We start from the raw sequence: 17,489 nt of genomic DNA on the forward strand, positions 1-17,489 counted from the left end.
ACTATCTATACATACCTTGATACTTCTCCAAGTCACTTATGTCGCTTTTGTATGTCAAATTTATTGATTGGCGTAGTGATTGACCCTGCCAACTCTTACCTGGCACCTTGTGACCTACACTTGAAAGTACAATATCTAGATTTCCTTATCACTCAGGACATGTCTTCTGCTCTCCCATTCTGGAGGTTAAATAAGGATAATGGAAGACTATGGCTAGGTAGTACCTTGTTGACAAGTACTCTCATACTCTCCTGATTTTATATATGAAGACCACTTATTAACTCAATGGATTGTATTGTAGATATGTTCTTTTCTAAATTCATTGAAGCGTCACGTAACTTTGATATATAAATCTAGCTCAAAAGACGATGAACAGACACGGTACATCCAGCTGATTCCAATTTCCCATAAATTATCAGTCCCGCCAGGTAATCGACTTCGTCTTCACCCATTCCCTCAGCCCGTCAGGCCCATTGAACCGCCCAAAACCGCTGTCTTTCACACCACCATGGGGCAACGAAACCTCGTCGTGAATGGTCATATTATTGATATGCACTGCTCCAGTTTCCAGTCGTTTGGCAAGGCTGAGTCCGCGTCGTAGATCCTCTGTGAACACTGCTCCCGTGAGGCCATACGCGGTATCGTTGGCCAGCTTCAGTGCTTGTTCATCATCTGTGAAAGTGTAGAGTGACACAGACGGCCCAAAGGACTCGTTGTAGTAGATGTCCATGCCAGGTTGAACATCCTCAACCACCATGGGTAGAAGGCGATTCACCCCCTCATTCGCATCGGATAAAGAACCATACAAAAGATTTGCCCCCTTCGTAACTGCATCCTGCACGAGACCACGCACTTTAGCTGCGGCCTTCTCATTGATGAGAACGGGCGCCGGCTGACCCGCACCAAAGATACGCTCGATCGCCGCCTTCAGGATCGGACGAAAGCGGTCGGCCACACTGTCATGAACGATGATGCGCTCAGTGCTCATACAGACCTGACCTGCATGGCTGAAAGCGCCCAACGCGCATTGCTCTGCGGCCAGTTCGAGGTTTGCATCCTCGCAGACAATGACGCTTGCTTTCCCGCCCAGCTCAAGCAGACAGGGCTTGATATATTGTCCGCAAAGCCCGGCAATAATAGACCCAACAGCGGTGCTACCGGTGAAATTCACCTTTCGAATGGCTGGATGCGATATGAGCTGCTTTGTGATGGCGGCAGCGCCACTTGGTCGATGATAGATGGTGTTCAAACAGCCAGCCGGGAGACCGGCTTCATGCAGAATCGAAACGAAATGCCAGTATGTTGCTGGCGCCAGCTCGGGGCCTTTCAGGATGACTGTGTTTCCAGCAGCGAGAGGGAACAGACAGGAGCGCATGCCGAGTGTATGGGGAGCATTCCAGGGACCAATTCCCAACACCACGCCATACGGTTGACTGATGACCACTGCACTGGTGTCATTTGCGTCAGGATCGACTACGGTGCCATAATGCGCGGACAGGCCGGCCAGCTGCAGACAGATATCGATGGCACCGTTGTATTCGAATCCAAACATGACCGGTGGCACCCCGGTCTCTGTGGTACTGTATGCCATGTTCTGATCCCGACGCTCCTTCAGGAGCTCGTAGGCTCGTAAGAAGATCTCGCGCCGCTCTTGGGGCTTTGTCCATCGCCATGTCTCAAAGGCTGTAGCGGCTGATGCGATCGCATCTTCGACATCGCCTTCGTCAGCCGCAGAGGCTTTCCATAAGACCTGATGGGAGACGGGTGAGACCACGTCAAAGGTGGCCTTTGTCACGCGCTGGGCTCCGTTCAGCCATAGTGGGACGATAGAATCGGTGTTGAAAGCGAGGCTCATCTTCTTGGGTTTCTCGTTTCCGGTATGATAAATGAAACAACCGTATGAAGCCCTGTGCTAGTAGGCTATGGATCAGAACAAATAAGGGGGAGATTATCCAATTTAGTTTTCACAAAGGATGTTTATTTAGCCATGGGCTATTGAATAATCTGGCTTTAAGTGGCATTTTGACGGTCCTCTTGCACTCCGTGCATCCCCTAACAAGACGGGGGAAAGCCGGGAAATAACCTGTTACTACTTACATCAAGAGACAGGATATCTCCTATTATCCGCACGATGTCTTACGGATTTACCGGGACCTTTCCGGGGGTATTTGTAATCAGTTGCGGTTCCCCAGGTGGTGATATCATTTTAGAAAATAAAACAATACTTGCGCATCCACTACATTTCCTGAATAGCATTCCATAGAGGTTACCACCTACAGCGTATGTTATTTGTTTTTTATTCACAGTATGCTATACTCTAATGTATCGATATATTCATGAACCTCGTTTGAAAAATTGTAGAATTCTATAGCGTACTGTTCCTCTATGTATCTACTTTCTTCGAACACATCACTCCATACATGTTGTTTAGACCAGTATCACGCTCCATTCCCACACACGTTGCCACCCAGTATAACCGATCTGCTGATTTGAATACCATCATGGAGAATATCCCAGAGATTTATTCACCTCCGCCACGTCCCAGTAAAAAGGCCTCAATTCGACAATGACGCCACGCTCGAGGTCGACAGTGATAGCCTGACAGAAAGGGAAATCCATCTCCTTGCCAGTCTTGCGGACCTTAAAGTGGACATTCGACAAGACGACGATCTTTTCGGACCCAGCGCACTCAAAGATCTCCGGGTTTTGCACGTCCACAACCTCGAAGTAATCGGCCATGCGGCGCGTCCAGTCTTGCATGCCGTCTGGCCCGATGTAGACACCGGCGTATGGCAGGGCGGATGTCTGCTCCATACGAACATTTGGAGCTAGAGTAGCTGCGATGCTGGCATAGTCACGCTGCTCTGGTGTAGCCTGCATGTACTCTCGCTCTGCCTTGTAGAAAGCGTCTAGCACTTCACGAGCGGTGAATTTCTTGGTTCCCATGGTGATGAGAGAAACGAATATTGAGAAGGAGCGGTTGTTGTGGTTGTTATTGGAGAATTGCAGTGAGGATGGTGCAATGGTCAGATGAGACTTCGTCGAGGGTGCACGATCACAAGAGAATTTAATGCGTGGTTACCAATACTAGAGGTGTTGGGACCTGACTTAAATATCCCTTCCTCGGGATCTTCGGCTGAGTTCCGGCATCAAACAATGATGCCATCCATACTCCGTCTCGCGCCGCATTATTAATCCATTGCTGTTGTACAATAAGATCAGATCCCAGTACCACCAGCAAGCGGATCAGCGGCCATAATTTCTAAGATAAAATTAACTCAAGATTGACCTGTGAAATTGATAACAATGGCTTCGCAATCGGCTATCCAAGAATCGCTGCTGTCGTACAAGACCACCAGCACCGTGGACGATTTCCATAGTTTGCGAAACAAGGTGGTTGTAATCACAGTTAAGTACAACTCGGTGCAGAGCCACAAGCCATAGCTGATACAACTACAGGTGGTGGGGATGGCATCGGGCTCGCTCTAGTCAAGGCCGTCGTGGAGTTTGGTGGCCATGTTGCAGTGATTGACTATCGTGAGGTGCCTCACCTTGATCTGCGCGAGATTCAAGGCTTGCACAAGGAGAGTCGGGTGAAGTATTTCAGGTGTGCTATTCATATGTGATTGGCATTTGGTCTGGTTTACTGTTTCTAACATGGGAATTATTTATACAGGGTCGATATCACCAACGAGATGCTGGTAACCAAAGCATTTGATGGAATTTTAGCAGAGTTTGGGAGGGTTGATGGCGTGTAAGCTCCTTCCGTCCATTGCCGTCCAGTTTATTCATCGTTTTTCGTCACGCCCTTTGCCACAAGATCACCAATTACATTCAATTTGCTAAAATTCAATAGGATAGCGTGTGCAGGTATCTGCGTCGAAAAGGCCTTTGTCGATCATACATGGGAAGAGGTGGTTCGGCTCCAGATGGTCAATGTACGTAAAAAAGAAGACGCTATCATCCTTCTCCATGGGCTGACCAATAACACCGATATAGAGCGTTGGACTCTTCTTCACCGTGCAGTTAGCGGTGAAGGCGATGCTCAAAAATCAGCCCACCTCTGATGACTTCGCCCCGAAGGGTAGCGTTATTCTCATCGGGAGTATCGCGACGGAAAGTGGCGTCGAGAGCCAGGGATTGACAGCTTACTCGGCATCCAAAGGAGCGGCTAATGGGTTGCTTCGTGGTTTGGCTGTTGAACTAGCACCGAAGGGCATTCGCGTAAACATGATCTCCCCCGGGCACACTATCACCGACATGTCGGTCAGTCAATTCACGAATCGCCCGGAGTTGGCTACGATCATGCGGAATGCTGTTCCTATGGGACGGATGGGCGATCGCAGGGATCTCAAGGGTGCTGCCATTTATTTCCTGTCGGATGCATCGTTGTATACCACTGGAAGCAATCTAGTCATCAGCGGCGGGCTCCACGCTGGAAGATTGTGAGATGATATTGTGTATAGCAGAGCTACCAAATAGTGCAGACGAAATGAATAAATCCGCGAATTAAGGAGTTCTTAGATAATTACCGCGACATTTGATAGCCAACATAGGACCTTCTGTCAGCACATTGGGGTGTGATTGGTGCCTGAGATTACCTCACAGTGTAGATAGCCTTTCTTTGTTCTTTGTTCGTCCATAATTTGGTCTGTCCGGATTTCTCGCCCACGTAACGCCTTTTTTGTGACCCGTGGACTTCCCAACCTCCGCCATTGATCGATACTTTTTCCCCAAAAAGTATCCCCCGCCAAGAGCACTAGCGAGACTAACTCTTATCCAGTCCATGGAACAACCCGTGGAGATCCGTCCCGAATAGAGCAGCGGCTGAATCCGCGGCTGAGTCCGGCTCAATCCCTAACCTCTCAAAACACGAGAATTAGCGCATCCAAACCTTAACCCCCTTCTAGACCCCTGCACCCCATGGGGTCGCGACAGTGGCGTCTGGGGTGCGTACCTATGAACAACTCGTTCCCTTCTACAAAGCCGCACATAATGCATAGCTCCATTGGACGTCTCAATCCCTGCCATTCCTATATATCTTGCCTATCAATCGGTCTTGAACTTACTCGATAGCACGAGGCACAAGAACATGGGTTCTCTGTCTACCACTGGCAATGAAGATGGCAACGGGCTACAGGTTGACCACCTCGAAACAGCGAACATGACTCACCAAGAGCAACATGTCGAGACTGACCGCGTTCCCGAAGCCATGGGAAGGGAGCAGGCTGAGTTGCCTAAAGGGTACTTTTACAGCCCATACTTCATCGGAAGTTACTGTGTATGGGATTTTACCCCTTTTCAATACCCTGTCTACTTTCCAGACACTGACAGCTATTGAATAGGCCATTGGAGTCGCTTTTGCATGTGGAACTGGAGGGTATGCGTTGGTAGCGCCGATTCTGACCGATATCAATAACGACCTCGGAGGTATATATATTCTGGACGCGAGTATTCAATATCTTCGGAGCGCTACTGACGAGAAAGGGTGTAGGATCCGGATCGAGTGACATTAACTGGGTCGGCATTGTCTATTCCTTGACCCAGGCCATCGTGCTCATGCTGGCCGGCCGCCTGAGTGACCTGTTTGGCCGCCGTTGGTTCTTCGTTATCGGGTCAGTCATCGGCCTGGTTGGCAGTATCGTCGGTGCGAGAGCCGGCACTATCGGGCAGCTCATCGCAGGGGAAACCCTGATCGGGATTGCCGCGGGCTTTCAGTGCTCTTTCTTCTGGGTCGTGTCCGAGATTGTGCCCATGAAGAGGCGCTTCATCGCCAACTCCGGACTGTTTCTGTGGACCTTGCCAACAGTAAGTACCCATCGGGATCTCTGTGCAGTAAAACTGGAGTTGCTGACGACTGCGACTAGAACATTCTTGGACCGAAGATTCCAGAATAACACTGCAGTGCAATGGCGCGGATGCTTCTACTACCTGACTGCGTTGAACGCTCTGTCGGTAGCGCTGTGGTTCTTCTTCTACCACCCGCCATCCTTCCACATGTTACACCGCGATAAAACTGTCAAACAAATGGTTCGCGAGTTTGACTTCATTGGTCTTGTATTATTTTCGGCCGGCATGATCCTCTTCCTAATTGGGTTAAACTGGGGTGGCGTAAGTGCATGGCTCTGTTATCAAGCTTGATGTGATCGCTAACGAGCATAAAAGTCGATCTACCCCTGGAAGAGCGGACAGGTATTGGGAACCCTGCTCTCCGGCGTCGCCATTCTCGCCGTCTGTATAGCTTATGAGTTGAAATCATCGCTGGAAGAACCTTACCTTCCCCTTCAATTGTTCAAAAACGTCAAGTACACTTCTTGCGTGGTCTGGTGTGCGATTGAAGCCATGAACTTTTATGCCTTTGGGTACGTGCCAACCCTTTGACCCTGATGGAGACTCATCCTAATATATACCAGCATTATCTGGCCCAGAGCAGTTGCCATCCTCTACCCCACTCTAAGTCCAGCCACCAGCGCGACCATGTCGGGACTGGTAACCATGTCATTCGCGCTAGGCCAGATGGCGGGCCCGTTTTTCGCAAACTGGCTACCGGCCAAACCACTAGTCATCGTGGGCACATTCATCGGCACGGGGCTGCTTGCGGCCTGTGCGGCCAACCCACTCAACCTGAGACTTGACGGTGGGCATGCTCGTTACGGGTAACCTCGTGATCGGCATGGCGGATGGAATTGGCCTGCCCATGACGACCTTCCCAATCAAAAACCAGGAAGCATTGGGCACCGCCGGTGGTCTTAGTGGATGCATTCGCCTGGCGGGCACTTCGGTCGCGGTAGCAATGTATAACACTATCCTGAACAATCGTCTGTTGCAGACGATTCCCGCCGCCGTCACTCCAGTCGCGCTGTCGGCAGGAGTGCCCGAATCCTTCATCCCCCAGCTCATCGCAAACCTGACAAGAACCAACCGGGTAGGCGAGGGCATTCCGGGTCTGACTGCTGGGGCCATCGCGCTGATCCAATCTGCCTTCCAACTGGGAAACTCCCAGGCGTATAGTACTGTCTTTCTCTCTACGTTGGGATTCGGCGGTGTGGCGCTGATTCTGTGCTTTTTGATCGGTGGTGTCGATGAGAGCAATGGGGAGTACGTAGCAGCACTAATTCAACATGGGGATGGCAGCGACCGGCAGACGGAAAAAGTGTAGTTGTGTCTTCTTTTCTCGTTGATTGCACGTATACCTTGGGAGGGCCCCACTGTGGGATTGTTTTCGACATCTCTTTTCGATGTCTCATTTGGAGGTAGTTTATAGGCGGAGCGTTCAAAGGGGCTGAAGGAGATCGGTCAGTGGTGATTAAGTAGCTTGAATAGACCTCGGTAGTATATTAACGAGCATTAACTATATCAATATTTGAATTTTTAATGACACCATAGTCCTTGTACAAATTGTGGAAGTCGAAAAAAGTGGTGCTGGTGAGACTGACTTGGACCACTCTCGAGATAAAATGGTATAATCTGAACCCGAGATATAACCGGGTTAAAGAATCCGAGCGGGTCTAAAAGAAATAATAGCGCAAGCTGACTACGTATAGCTCGGACAAAAGCCGAGAAATTCTTTCAACCCTATCCCACCACTTGAAAACGTTGAAGCGACTAAAGTGAGTCAAATTCACCGATGTTGCCCCGAATTGGAGTAGATAAGGCCGCGCTAGACCCCTTTCGGGCATAACCCCCCGATCTGGACCATCTTATCTGATGGAACTCCGCGCCAAGCGACAAGGTAAACCTTGCAAGTTCTTCTTTCTCTTTTTTTTGTACGTAGTGGAGCCAATTAGGACCTCATCAGGAGCTTCGGCCCTTTCCACCAGGATCAGCTCACCGTAGAACCGACTAGCAGGGCTCCGCTCTGTCGTTAAACTTTTATCAATCTCCGAGGTCCATAAATAGGAAGACATGGAACTATTTTTTAAGTTCGCCCCGAAAGTTTTTTATTTTCTGTGACAGCCCGAGCTAGTAGCTTGCTATATAATACCACTATCTGGTTGGGATTATGGCAGTTGATACCTCAGACTCGAAGTCTGTGGACGTGGTGTCGGCGCCTGTCCGTGAAAACGTCAAGACTCCGTCGGAAGAACCTAGCGAAGACAGCGATGACTCTGATGGAAGGAAGCCACCGCCGCTTGCAGCAAAGTTATGCGCTGTCGCGCTGATATCGTGTATTAGCTTTGGCTCGCACTGGAGTTCTGGCGTGACGGGTGCAATGAAAAGCACGATGAAAAAGGTACTCCATGACACGGACATGCCGACCCGCAGAATTCGCTAACGATTTTTTTGGGCAGCAAATGCATATAGACAATGTTCAATTTTCACTCTTGGAAGCCAGCGAGGATTTCATGGCAACAGTTCTGCTTTTGATAAGTGGTGTGATCACCGACCGTGTCGGTGGAGCTCGTATGTTGCCCTGTCAAATCAGCGAGAGATATCCTGACCAGTCCTTTCTGATAGAGATGATCGTTTATGGAAATATCGTCTACACCATCGGTTCCATCCTCGTCGCCGCGGCGGCGACCGTGCGCTCTTTTGACTTTATGATCGGAGGTCGAATCATCCTCGCATTGGGCGATATCGCCACACAAATCGCCCAGTATAAAATGTTTTCCTCTTGGTTTCCTCCTAGCAACGGATTTGCATCCACTCTAGGCTTTGAGCTCGCGATCGGCAAAATTGGTGGCTTCATCGGGAAGAGTACGGCCAACGTTATAAGCAAGGTAATTGGTTTTTGTAACTACTGAAAGCTTGGGGGGGAGGAGACGATCCATTATAACGGCGGAGCCGTCAGACTAGACTATGCCAGGCGTCGCGTAACGCATGGTCACATATGGATCGTCTTCTCTTCCCCCAACCTTTCAGTAGTTACACCTTTCGCGGGTCTGTTTTGGTTAAGCTGGTGCTGATATGAATATAGAAAACTGGAAACTTCGCGTGGGTCTTTTGGACTGCAGTATTCATGAACTTGTTCACGAATGCCGCTAGCGCTGCATTCTGGTTCTTCAACATATATTGTAACCGCCACTACAAGGGACGGCGCGATGAAGCCACAAAAGAACAACTGACAGAGAAAAACAAGAAGTTCGAATTCAAGAAGATGTTCGAGCTCCCTTGGATGTTCTGGGCCGTCATGGCCTTCTCTATATTCCAAACGAGTGCTGCGTCAGTCTTCAGCCAGAATGCCACCGAACTGGCCGAGAAGAGATTCAACGTCGATTCCATCAAGGCCGGATGGTATAGTTCTCTTTCACAGTATGCAGGTATGATATTCCTAAAAAGCTTGGTCATTGCTGCTGGATATAAGCTGACATTAGCCAGGCTTCTTCCTTGTTCCCTGCTTGGGCGTGTTCATTGATGTCCTCGGCAACCGAGCATCTGTCTGTGAGTTTTGTCATAAAGACCTAAAATAAGCCTTACACTGACCTTCCCAGTGTTTACTTGTGGTCTCGGCATGCTGTTGAGTATGGTTCTCATTAATTTTGCAACATCACATGCGGGAACAGGGGCTGCGTTCGGCATCTACGGCATTGCCGTGTCCTTCGGACCAACCTCGGTCATCGACAGCATTCGCACCACGCTCTGGCACCAATCGGTCTTTGGATCTGCGTATGCCCTGAAGGTCACCATGAATAATGCGTAAGTTTGACCCCAAAACCCAGCACTCAGGTTGTGTTCAGGGACATAGAGTTTAACATCGGAAACCGTAATAGTATGAGCATTATAATTCGGATCATCACAGGAGCTTTGCAGGACGCAGACGACAATTCATACCGCCGGGTGGTTCAGGTCTACCTAGTTCTTGGTGCTGGTGCTACGGTCGTCGGCGCAGCTATCCTGATCGGCTCGTTTGTGACTGATAACCTGGCGCCCCTGCAGTGGACTCGGCATAAGCGGTTGACATCGGGTGCGGCTGTCATCGAGCGTATCCGGGAGCGCAACTTGGTAACCCAGCGCGAGCGTACCCGGAAGATCTCCATACTTTGCTTTGGAGCTCTACTTTTGCTGACAGTTGGGTCGTGGGTGGCGTATATCTGGGGTGCGGTGACCGGTCATAATTCGTAGTTCGGTATAAAGTTTAGAAGAGTTGTTGAATACAACATATGATTTTGTGAGACTTTGATCATCTTATGCGGTCAGGCCCGTAACGGAGAAGATCGTTTTCTATAGCTGTCATAGTCAACATAGTTAAGTAGAGATTGCCTATATTGTATAGCTGCTTCATGAATTCGCCACCGTCGTCATAGGGCTTGCAGCGCTGATCCAGCCCCTGAAAAATGACGTACAGTTTTCAAGTGGCGGCATGGGCGTGGGTGCGAAGCCCCGGTCGACAGTAGCGAGGCGCTGGGACAGCATGGTTCACATTACGAATGAAGCAAGGAAGCACCATCTACAATTAACAACTTCCACTGGTAGAATGATCGCGAAGGTTCATTGGTTCACTCGTTTTTGGCCTACATGCCTGATATTCACGGCAAATGTTGTGGCCTGAGGCCATCAGCCAATGATCGCTAGCCCAGGACGCCACAGCACCACCTCACTGAAACCTGCTCCTCCACATCTTGTCCACACTGGTACCTTCCACTCCATCATGCTCCAGGCAATATGTCGGTCCAATGACAGTTGCACCATCTTGGTGTGCCGATCCCAAGATGCTGCACTATTCCACTACAGAAGCGATGAGGTGGTGGAGTAGATGTACTCCATGCGCAACTCCCAATGTGCATTGAGCGCTGGTTCCCTCTAATCATGTTCTATGCATTGCTCCCCCTCAGTGCTCCACCTCGCCAATACCCGTCCCTATTGTACCTTGACAGACGGGTCCCTGGCTATACCCAGTCTTCCCTGGAATCCTGCGCTCACCTGACTTGCTGTTCGGTTGTGGAGAGTCGTATCTAAATCAAGAAATCACACTTTCTTTCCAATTCTCCCATAATCTGTGACTAACCCAGTTATATTGATCGCTACAACAATTTCCCAGCTTCTTGATCACTTCTTCTCTGCATTTCGACCTCTCTCGGCCCTCACCCTGCCTCGATCGTCATCGGCGTGATAACTTCACCCATATCGAAATTGGAAGTCCGAGGATGACCACTGTATCCTGGCTCTTTTAGCACTACCGGCAAATGATGGATGTTCCTAGGGCGCGCCAGGATGGCCTACACAATGCGGATCGCAGGGCGAGAGAGCTGTACCGCTACTACAAGCCTGCTTCCCAAGCCGAAGTGGTTCCTACTTGGCTTCCTGCGAACGATGGATTCCCTTTTTCTGCAAATTCAGGAAATATAATCACCCCGCCGATATCAGAAGGCTCAGTGCCTTCACATAGTGCACCTTCACGGCCAGCGAGCGCAGGCTCCGAAGCCCTCGTTTTAGGTACCTCAAACAGTACAATGACGTCATTTGCACAGCTAGCGGCCTTGCGGCTGAATGTGGAGAGGGTACTCATCTCTGTATTGGATCGTGATCAACAGCACATCATTGCTGAAGCTACAAAATCCGTCAATTTGAACGATCCGTCAATCCATGACGACAATGACAATGTCTGGTTGGGGGCACCCGACACCCGCAAGGCATGGAGTGTATGCAAGGTAAGCTTTGCTCATTCGACGAGCTGGCCGACCCGGAGCCATTGTCGAACTCGATCGCATAATTTTCCATTTCTATAATTCCTTGGTTTTGACGCCATTCGGCAGGACATCGTTTCACTACCCCCCAACGACCGCGAGAATGCACACTATCAATTTTTAATTGTGAACGACATGACCGAAAATGAGCGCTACAGACACCTTTCCTTCGTTGAAAAGGATCCCAACTTCCGCTTTTTCGCCGGAACTCCCTTGACAACCGAGAAGAATATCAATTTGGGATGCTTTTTCGTGTTGGATAAAAAGCCCCGGGATGGATTGACACCGCTGGAGAAGGATACACTGGGATCTATATCGATGCTTGTGATGGACTACTTGAGGGTTTGCAGACAGGCTTCCGAAGGACGCCGGGCTGCACGCCTTTCCCGCGGGCTCAGCTATTTCGTTGAGGGAAGCTCCAGTTTTGTGGATAATGTCGACCCGTCGCGCACCGACAGTGTCGGCCATTTATCAGCAACCCCGGCATCCTCCTACAATCGAATCAGTGCCTCTGGTCGATCTCATGGAGACGGCTCAGAAAACGCATCGCAAGCACCATCCAATAGTCCACCAAACGACCGGTCACTCAGTAACGATGCACGTTCCTTCAGCTCTGTTCCCTCAGATTCGAAACTGGACTACGATTGGAAATTTGGCAGTGGTTCAAAATTGGACAACGTCTCAAAGATTGAATCGGGCACTGTAGAGAGCTCTCTGCCAGAATGGCTGACAAGCAGCAGCCGAAATCGACTACCGCCGGATGATTCCCAAGGCAACTCCTGGTGCTTCCGCAGGGCAGCTAATTTAATCCGCGAGAGCCTTGACCTGAGTGGCGACGGTGGTGTCATTTTCCTGGAGGCCAACAATAGCCCTTTGATGGATGCCGATATGGGGGGTGATTGTTCCGACACAGGCGGGCCTGCCTCTGTCCTGTCGGCGTCAACAAATGAAGAGCCGTTCGCTCCCCAGGCAGGTTCGATGGCCACATGCCCTGCTGCCAACCTGGATCGATCCTTCCTGCAATTGCTGCTTCGACGTTACCCCAAAGGAAAGCTATGGTCTTTCCATCGCGATGGCCTCATCTCGACATCCGATGATGACGACCAAGAAGCCCAGGACAAGGCCCCTCTTGGCACCAGTGCCACCAGTCGGTCCCCACCCAGTGCACAACCTTCAAAGCCAACGCGAAAACGCCGGAAAGCTGCGGAGAATTCAGTACTCAACCAGTATTTTCCGCATGCCGCACAAATCATGTTTGTGCCCCTGTGGGATGCTGTTTCTTCGCAATGGTTCGGTGGGTGTTTCTGCTGGAGCACAATTGAGACCCAGGTGTTCACCACCTCAGTCGAGCTCAGCTCAGTGCTTGGGTTTTCATCGTCCATCATGGCCGAATATAGCCGCGTTGAATCCCTCATCGCGGATCGCCAGAAGGGTGATTTCATTGGGAGTATCTCGTGAGTTTCTCATTGTCTCTAGCGGATATTCCACGTGCCGACGACAGTTACTGACTAAAATGTTTTACTAGGCATGAACTCCGTAGCCCTCTCCATGGCATCTTGGCCGCTGCTGAGTTTCTGAACAGCACTCATCTAAACGAATTCCAGGACTCATTGCTTGAAACTATCAATTCCTGTGGCCGGACGTTACTGGATACAATGAATCAGGTACTTGACTTCAGCAAAGTGGTATCTTTGGAACGGACATGGCGGTCAATGAAACGCAAGAAAGAGTCACCGCTCGATTTCAAAGGATCGGACAAGCTGCCGCATCATCTGGATACGCTCGTGGCCACCGATGTAGCCATTCTCGCCGAGGAAGTCGTTGAAGGCATCTGTCTTGGCAATGTGTATGGCCAGAGCTCGACTGCTTCAGCTGACCTGCCCGTATTGATGCCACATCAGACAAAGTCGCAGAATCAGCGGTCCAACGTCGAAGTTGTTGTTGACGTTCCATTCCAGGATTGGGTCTACCGGACTCAGCCAGGCGCTTTGCGGCGGATCATTATGAATATTTTTGGAAATGCCATGAAATACACAGAATTTGGCCGTGTCACATTATCATTGGCAGCATCGAGCCAGTCTGAAGGACGGTCTCGACGGCAAGGCCTTGAAGACTTGGTCACATTGACAGTAACCGACACAGGGAAAGGCATATCGGAGGAGTTTTTGCGCGGCAAGCTTTACACGCCCTTTGCTCAGGAAGATGCCCTGGCTGTTGGTACTGGACTTGGATTGTCAATTGTTCGCAGTTTGGTCAAAGCTTTGAATGGAAGCATTCGAATTCGCAGTCGGCGGGGAAGGCACTGTCGTGCGTGTATCGCTCCCGCTAGAGCGGCCTGTTGGCAAGGAAAGCCCAGAGGTCGAACCATCCGGGCAGCTTATCCAACAGAGAGAGACCTTAGCACAAACTCTTCTGCTACGCGAGGGATACCCTGGTAGACGAGCCTGTATCTGGGGTATCGATCCATCTGAGGTGACTGCCAGCTCTAACTGGTCTGAAATTGCTCGATATCTTTCAGAGTGGTACGATATCGAGATCGTCGCATGGACACCGGAAGCCCATGTTGATCTTGTGCTTATGGATGAAAACGATTTACCAAACTTCCGCACCATTGCACCTTCGGCCACTTTGCCTGCTCTTCTCGTTTTATGCCACAAGTCTGTGGATTACACCGGAGCAAAATCCGAGTGGTTGCCTCTTGCTTCCTCCGTGAACATCATCCGTCGTCCCTGTGGGCCACATAAATTAGCTCGAAGCGTAATGAGGTGCCTGACCCACGGCCAATCGAGATCCACGACACCGGCTTCCGCTCTGCAACCACTGAATCTGCCGATCAGGACGTCCTCGTTGCCATCTGAACTCGCCTCCCCCCACATATCCACTGCTGATGATATTAGCGCACCTGAGCCGGACTGCCCCGAAGTGCGCCCTATGACGGCATCACCGCTGCAACAACCATCGCCAATGGCAGCATTAACGGAGGAGATTTCAGAAGCCCCCTTACCAGAACCACTGGTAGAGGGCACAAACCCCTCTCGGCGACTGGCACGAGTGCTCGTGGTTGATGACAATCGCATCAACCTGAACCTGATGATGACGTTCCTCAAAAAGCGCCAGCTGACTGACCTGGACCCAGCTGAAAATGGCAAATTGGCCGTTGAGGCAGTCGAGCGCATGCAGAGTGGTTATGACATTATCTTCATGGATATGTCAATGCCCGTCATGAATGGTTTCGAGGCTACTCGTGCTATTCGCTCGCTAGAGAGGGATACAGATGGCCGCAAACCGGCTATCATCATTGCCTTAACCGGCCTCAGTAGCTCTCGTGATGAGTCGGATGCTATAGCTTCTGGTGTGGATCTATTCCTTACTAAACCTGTCTCTTTCAGGGAAGTAGCACGGCTCCTAGATGAGTGGGAAAGGGACGAGTTGGTGACAGAACGGAAGATGACAGGTTGAAGCAGCATGTTTGTCCATTTTGATCTGCCGTGCAAGCTCGTTTGTGAAATCCTCGTTTCCATCCGTTCGGTTGGAGCTTGCGATGCGTCGCCTTGCCCCTTAGTACCTCTTCTCTTGCATATTTACCTGCTCCTTTCTTCCTCTCAACTCTACGTCTTGATGAATCGCACACGACATGTACCACTTTTTCTTTTTCTTTTTCTTTTTCTTTTTCTTTTCTTTTTTTTCCCCTATCATATCTGCGATATCAATTCGCTGTTGAGGTTGGCAAATGATCTGTGTTGATCGTGTTATTATAACATTATCAATACTATCATATCAGCCAATGAACATGATGATGTTTGGCTTCTCTCCCCTCTCTACCATATTTCGATTTACACCCACATTCTAACAACTCCCATTTTTGGAACTGTTTCGCTTGATACACGGGAAGCGACGTCTGGAGTGGTATACCTTGTTTCTATATCTTGCTTTGACTTTTCTCTTATTTCGCCTTTCGCTTCTTGCATGATACTCAAGATTCCGCGGCGTGCAACATTCTACCCACCCGGTGGTACATGCGTGTCTTTCAATGCTCTTTTTGGGTTGTATTTTGGAATTACACGTACATAGATACCTGTTACTTTAGGTGCTTGATCGCTCTGTTGGCCTTGCGATATGTATTATGACTTGGGATGAGGCAAGACGGGATGGAAAGATCATGGCCACATTCAGTTCTAATATGGAATTCAGTATACATACTCCTCATAAATCTACGTATTGTGCTCGGCGCCGTACACCAAAATTGGCGCGCATCCGGTTTGGATACCTAGCGGGTGCGCTGGTTCGGCTTGCTTGCCTGTTACGTAGTTCTTCACATGGACGGGCGCCAGCGGTGCTTGCACGCCCGTATTGCCTTTGCAAGATCTCATTATGCATTGTGAGAGCGTGAGTAGAGACATCAGCTGATGGGACCATTGTCAGTATACCCCTTGCGAATACAAATTAATGGCACAGAAATACCTCTGTATCCTCGTACTCAGCAGTTACTCCGCAGCAGTGTACGATGGAGTCAAGTCCAGGCTGTAAAGACGATTGGCGTTATAGAACAGAACATCAGCTGCTATCCTCAAAGCCTGGGACGCAGTGAAGTCGCCATTTTGAACGTAATCGACTAGTACCTGCAATACAAAGAAAATTAGCACCAGGAAAGACAACTAATATCAAAAGTAGGCTTGCAACTTACCATCTCGAGAGCCTGGCGGAACTGTCGATTAGCCAACCAGAACGTCTCTGGGTGAAACCGGCCATCGGTACTCCAGAGCAAACGATTAGTAGGCGCAAGCTCCAAACTTTCTCTCAGGACCTTCATCTGCGCCTCTCGGCTAACCATGGGAAAGACTTTCCCGAGATCAAGATAGACATTTGGATAAGTAGCAGCCAGATAACCCGCCTCGCAGGTGTAAGGGTAACCGGCATTCAACAGCACAATGTCCGCGTCAGCGTACTGTGCGATTAAAGGCTGCAGGCATGCAGGGTTAGCTCGCAAAAGATTAACCCGGTTATCTCCCAAGCCGGTGTGGAACAACAAAGGCTTCGCAACACCGCCTTTCTTTTTAAACGAGATCGCTTTCAGCGTTTGCTGGACTATCCAGTCACAAATCTCCTTGTCATCGACCGCAAACCCGGACTTGGTTGTACCAGAATCGAGGATGCGAATCAATGACCCGCCTAGGGTGGTATCATCAGAGGAATACGCATCCACGTCCAATCCGGTCCGACAGCAAATTTCCGATACAAAGCCAACTATGTTGGCATCATCCAAGGCTGTCGCCAGAGCGTCCTGGAACCGCTGTCGGAAATTATTCCAGACTGATTCGCCGTTCTTGCGCGAGTTCGATACCTGTAGGATTGTGGACTCGGCCATGGCCTCGATCTGCACGATCCGCTTTGTCGGCGAGGCCGTGAAGCTATCGTGCCAGCTCGAGGATTCGATATCTTCGTCGTCGCTGAAATAATCATCGAGTAGCAGGGTGTGCGTGCCTGATAGAGATTTTCGGATCAAGGTGGAGTAGTCTCCGCGCACGCTTTCATCGTGCGCGGATTGGACGTCGTTCCAGTCTGCACATGGGCGGCTGTAGAGCTCCGAGAGCTGGCTTGCGGCCCGTAACGAGGGAGGGTTGTGCGGGCATTTTCTAGGGCGCGACCGTCTGCTGAGGTGGCGATGGCCTCTAGTGGGTAATTGTCGTAGTCGGTGGCTGACTCGGGGTTCAATAGGTTATGGGCATGGTGGTCGATTAGCGGGTGATTTTGAATCAGGTGTCGGAGCGGACTAAGATCGTCCATGGTGAGAATAACCAAAAGTGTGCAGTGAAGAAAATCTGATATTGAAAAGATCTCCCCAGATTGGATTCAGCCAATCAAAAG

General features: G+C 50.1%; 7 protein-coding genes across 7 annotated transcripts; 4 read left to right on the forward strand and 3 right to left on the reverse strand.

The window, feature by feature from the left end:
* Positions 1–415: 415 nt before the first annotated feature.
* On the reverse strand, positions 416–1,855 carry N7519_009411 (aldehyde dehydrogenase; the record flags this gene model as incomplete). Its single annotated transcript, XM_057296184.1, has 1 exon — positions 416–1,855. One exon carries the CDS (start codon positions 1,853–1,855, stop codon positions 416–418), a length of 1,440 nt encoding a protein of 479 aa, XP_057144066.1.
* A 644-nt stretch (positions 1,856–2,499) lies between these two features.
* Positions 2,500–2,946, reverse strand: N7519_009412 (nuclear transport factor 2 family protein; the record flags this gene model as incomplete). Its single annotated transcript, XM_057296185.1, has 1 exon — positions 2,500–2,946. One exon carries the CDS (start codon positions 2,944–2,946, stop codon positions 2,500–2,502), a length of 447 nt encoding a protein of 148 aa, XP_057144067.1.
* A 360-nt stretch (positions 2,947–3,306) lies between these two features.
* N7519_009413 (uncharacterized protein) lies at positions 3,307–4,449 on the forward strand (the record flags this gene model as incomplete). Its single annotated transcript, XM_057296186.1, has 5 exons — positions 3,307–3,379; positions 3,460–3,607; positions 3,677–3,754; positions 3,857–3,938; positions 4,000–4,449. 5 exons carry the CDS (start codon positions 3,307–3,309, stop codon positions 4,447–4,449), a joined length of 831 nt encoding a protein of 276 aa, XP_057144068.1.
* Positions 4,450–5,092: 643 nt separating this feature from the next.
* N7519_009414 (uncharacterized protein) lies at positions 5,093–7,159 on the forward strand (the record flags this gene model as incomplete). The annotated part of the gene is made up of 6 exons (XM_057296187.1): positions 5,093–5,281; positions 5,346–5,430; positions 5,495–6,111; positions 6,166–6,362; positions 6,414–6,656; positions 6,754–7,159. The coding sequence occupies 6 exons, from the start codon at positions 5,093–5,095 to the stop codon at positions 7,157–7,159; spliced, it is 1,737 nt and encodes a 578-aa protein (XP_057144069.1).
* An 843-nt stretch (positions 7,160–8,002) lies between these two features.
* Positions 8,003–10,062, forward strand: N7519_009415 (putative MFS transporter; the record flags this gene model as incomplete). The annotated part of the gene is made up of 7 exons (XM_057296188.1): positions 8,003–8,233; positions 8,292–8,403; positions 8,458–8,720; positions 8,918–9,260; positions 9,319–9,381; positions 9,432–9,636; positions 9,711–10,062. The coding sequence occupies 7 exons, from the start codon at positions 8,003–8,005 to the stop codon at positions 10,060–10,062; spliced, it is 1,569 nt and encodes a 522-aa protein (XP_057144070.1).
* A 1,064-nt stretch (positions 10,063–11,126) lies between these two features.
* Positions 11,127–15,083, forward strand: N7519_009416 (uncharacterized protein; the record flags this gene model as incomplete). Its single annotated transcript, XM_057296189.1, has 4 exons — positions 11,127–11,588; positions 11,694–13,078; positions 13,150–13,871; positions 13,912–15,083. 4 exons carry the CDS (start codon positions 11,127–11,129, stop codon positions 15,081–15,083), a joined length of 3,741 nt encoding a protein of 1,246 aa, XP_057144071.1.
* Positions 15,084–16,108: 1,025 nt separating this feature from the next.
* Positions 16,109–17,408, reverse strand: N7519_009417 (uncharacterized protein; the record flags this gene model as incomplete). The annotated part of the gene is made up of 3 exons (XM_057296190.1): positions 16,109–16,243; positions 16,309–17,071; positions 17,149–17,408. The coding sequence occupies 3 exons, from the start codon at positions 17,406–17,408 to the stop codon at positions 16,109–16,111; spliced, it is 1,158 nt and encodes a 385-aa protein (XP_057144072.1).
* Between the last annotated feature and the right edge of the window lie 81 nt (positions 17,409–17,489).

This window comes from Penicillium mononematosum, assembly GCF_028829835.1.
Source record: "Penicillium mononematosum strain IBT 11891 chromosome Unknown utg000005l:1.0-9366267.0:1.0-9372171.0, whole genome shotgun sequence".
Taxonomy (NCBI): domain Eukaryota; kingdom Fungi; phylum Ascomycota; class Eurotiomycetes; order Eurotiales; family Aspergillaceae; genus Penicillium; species Penicillium mononematosum.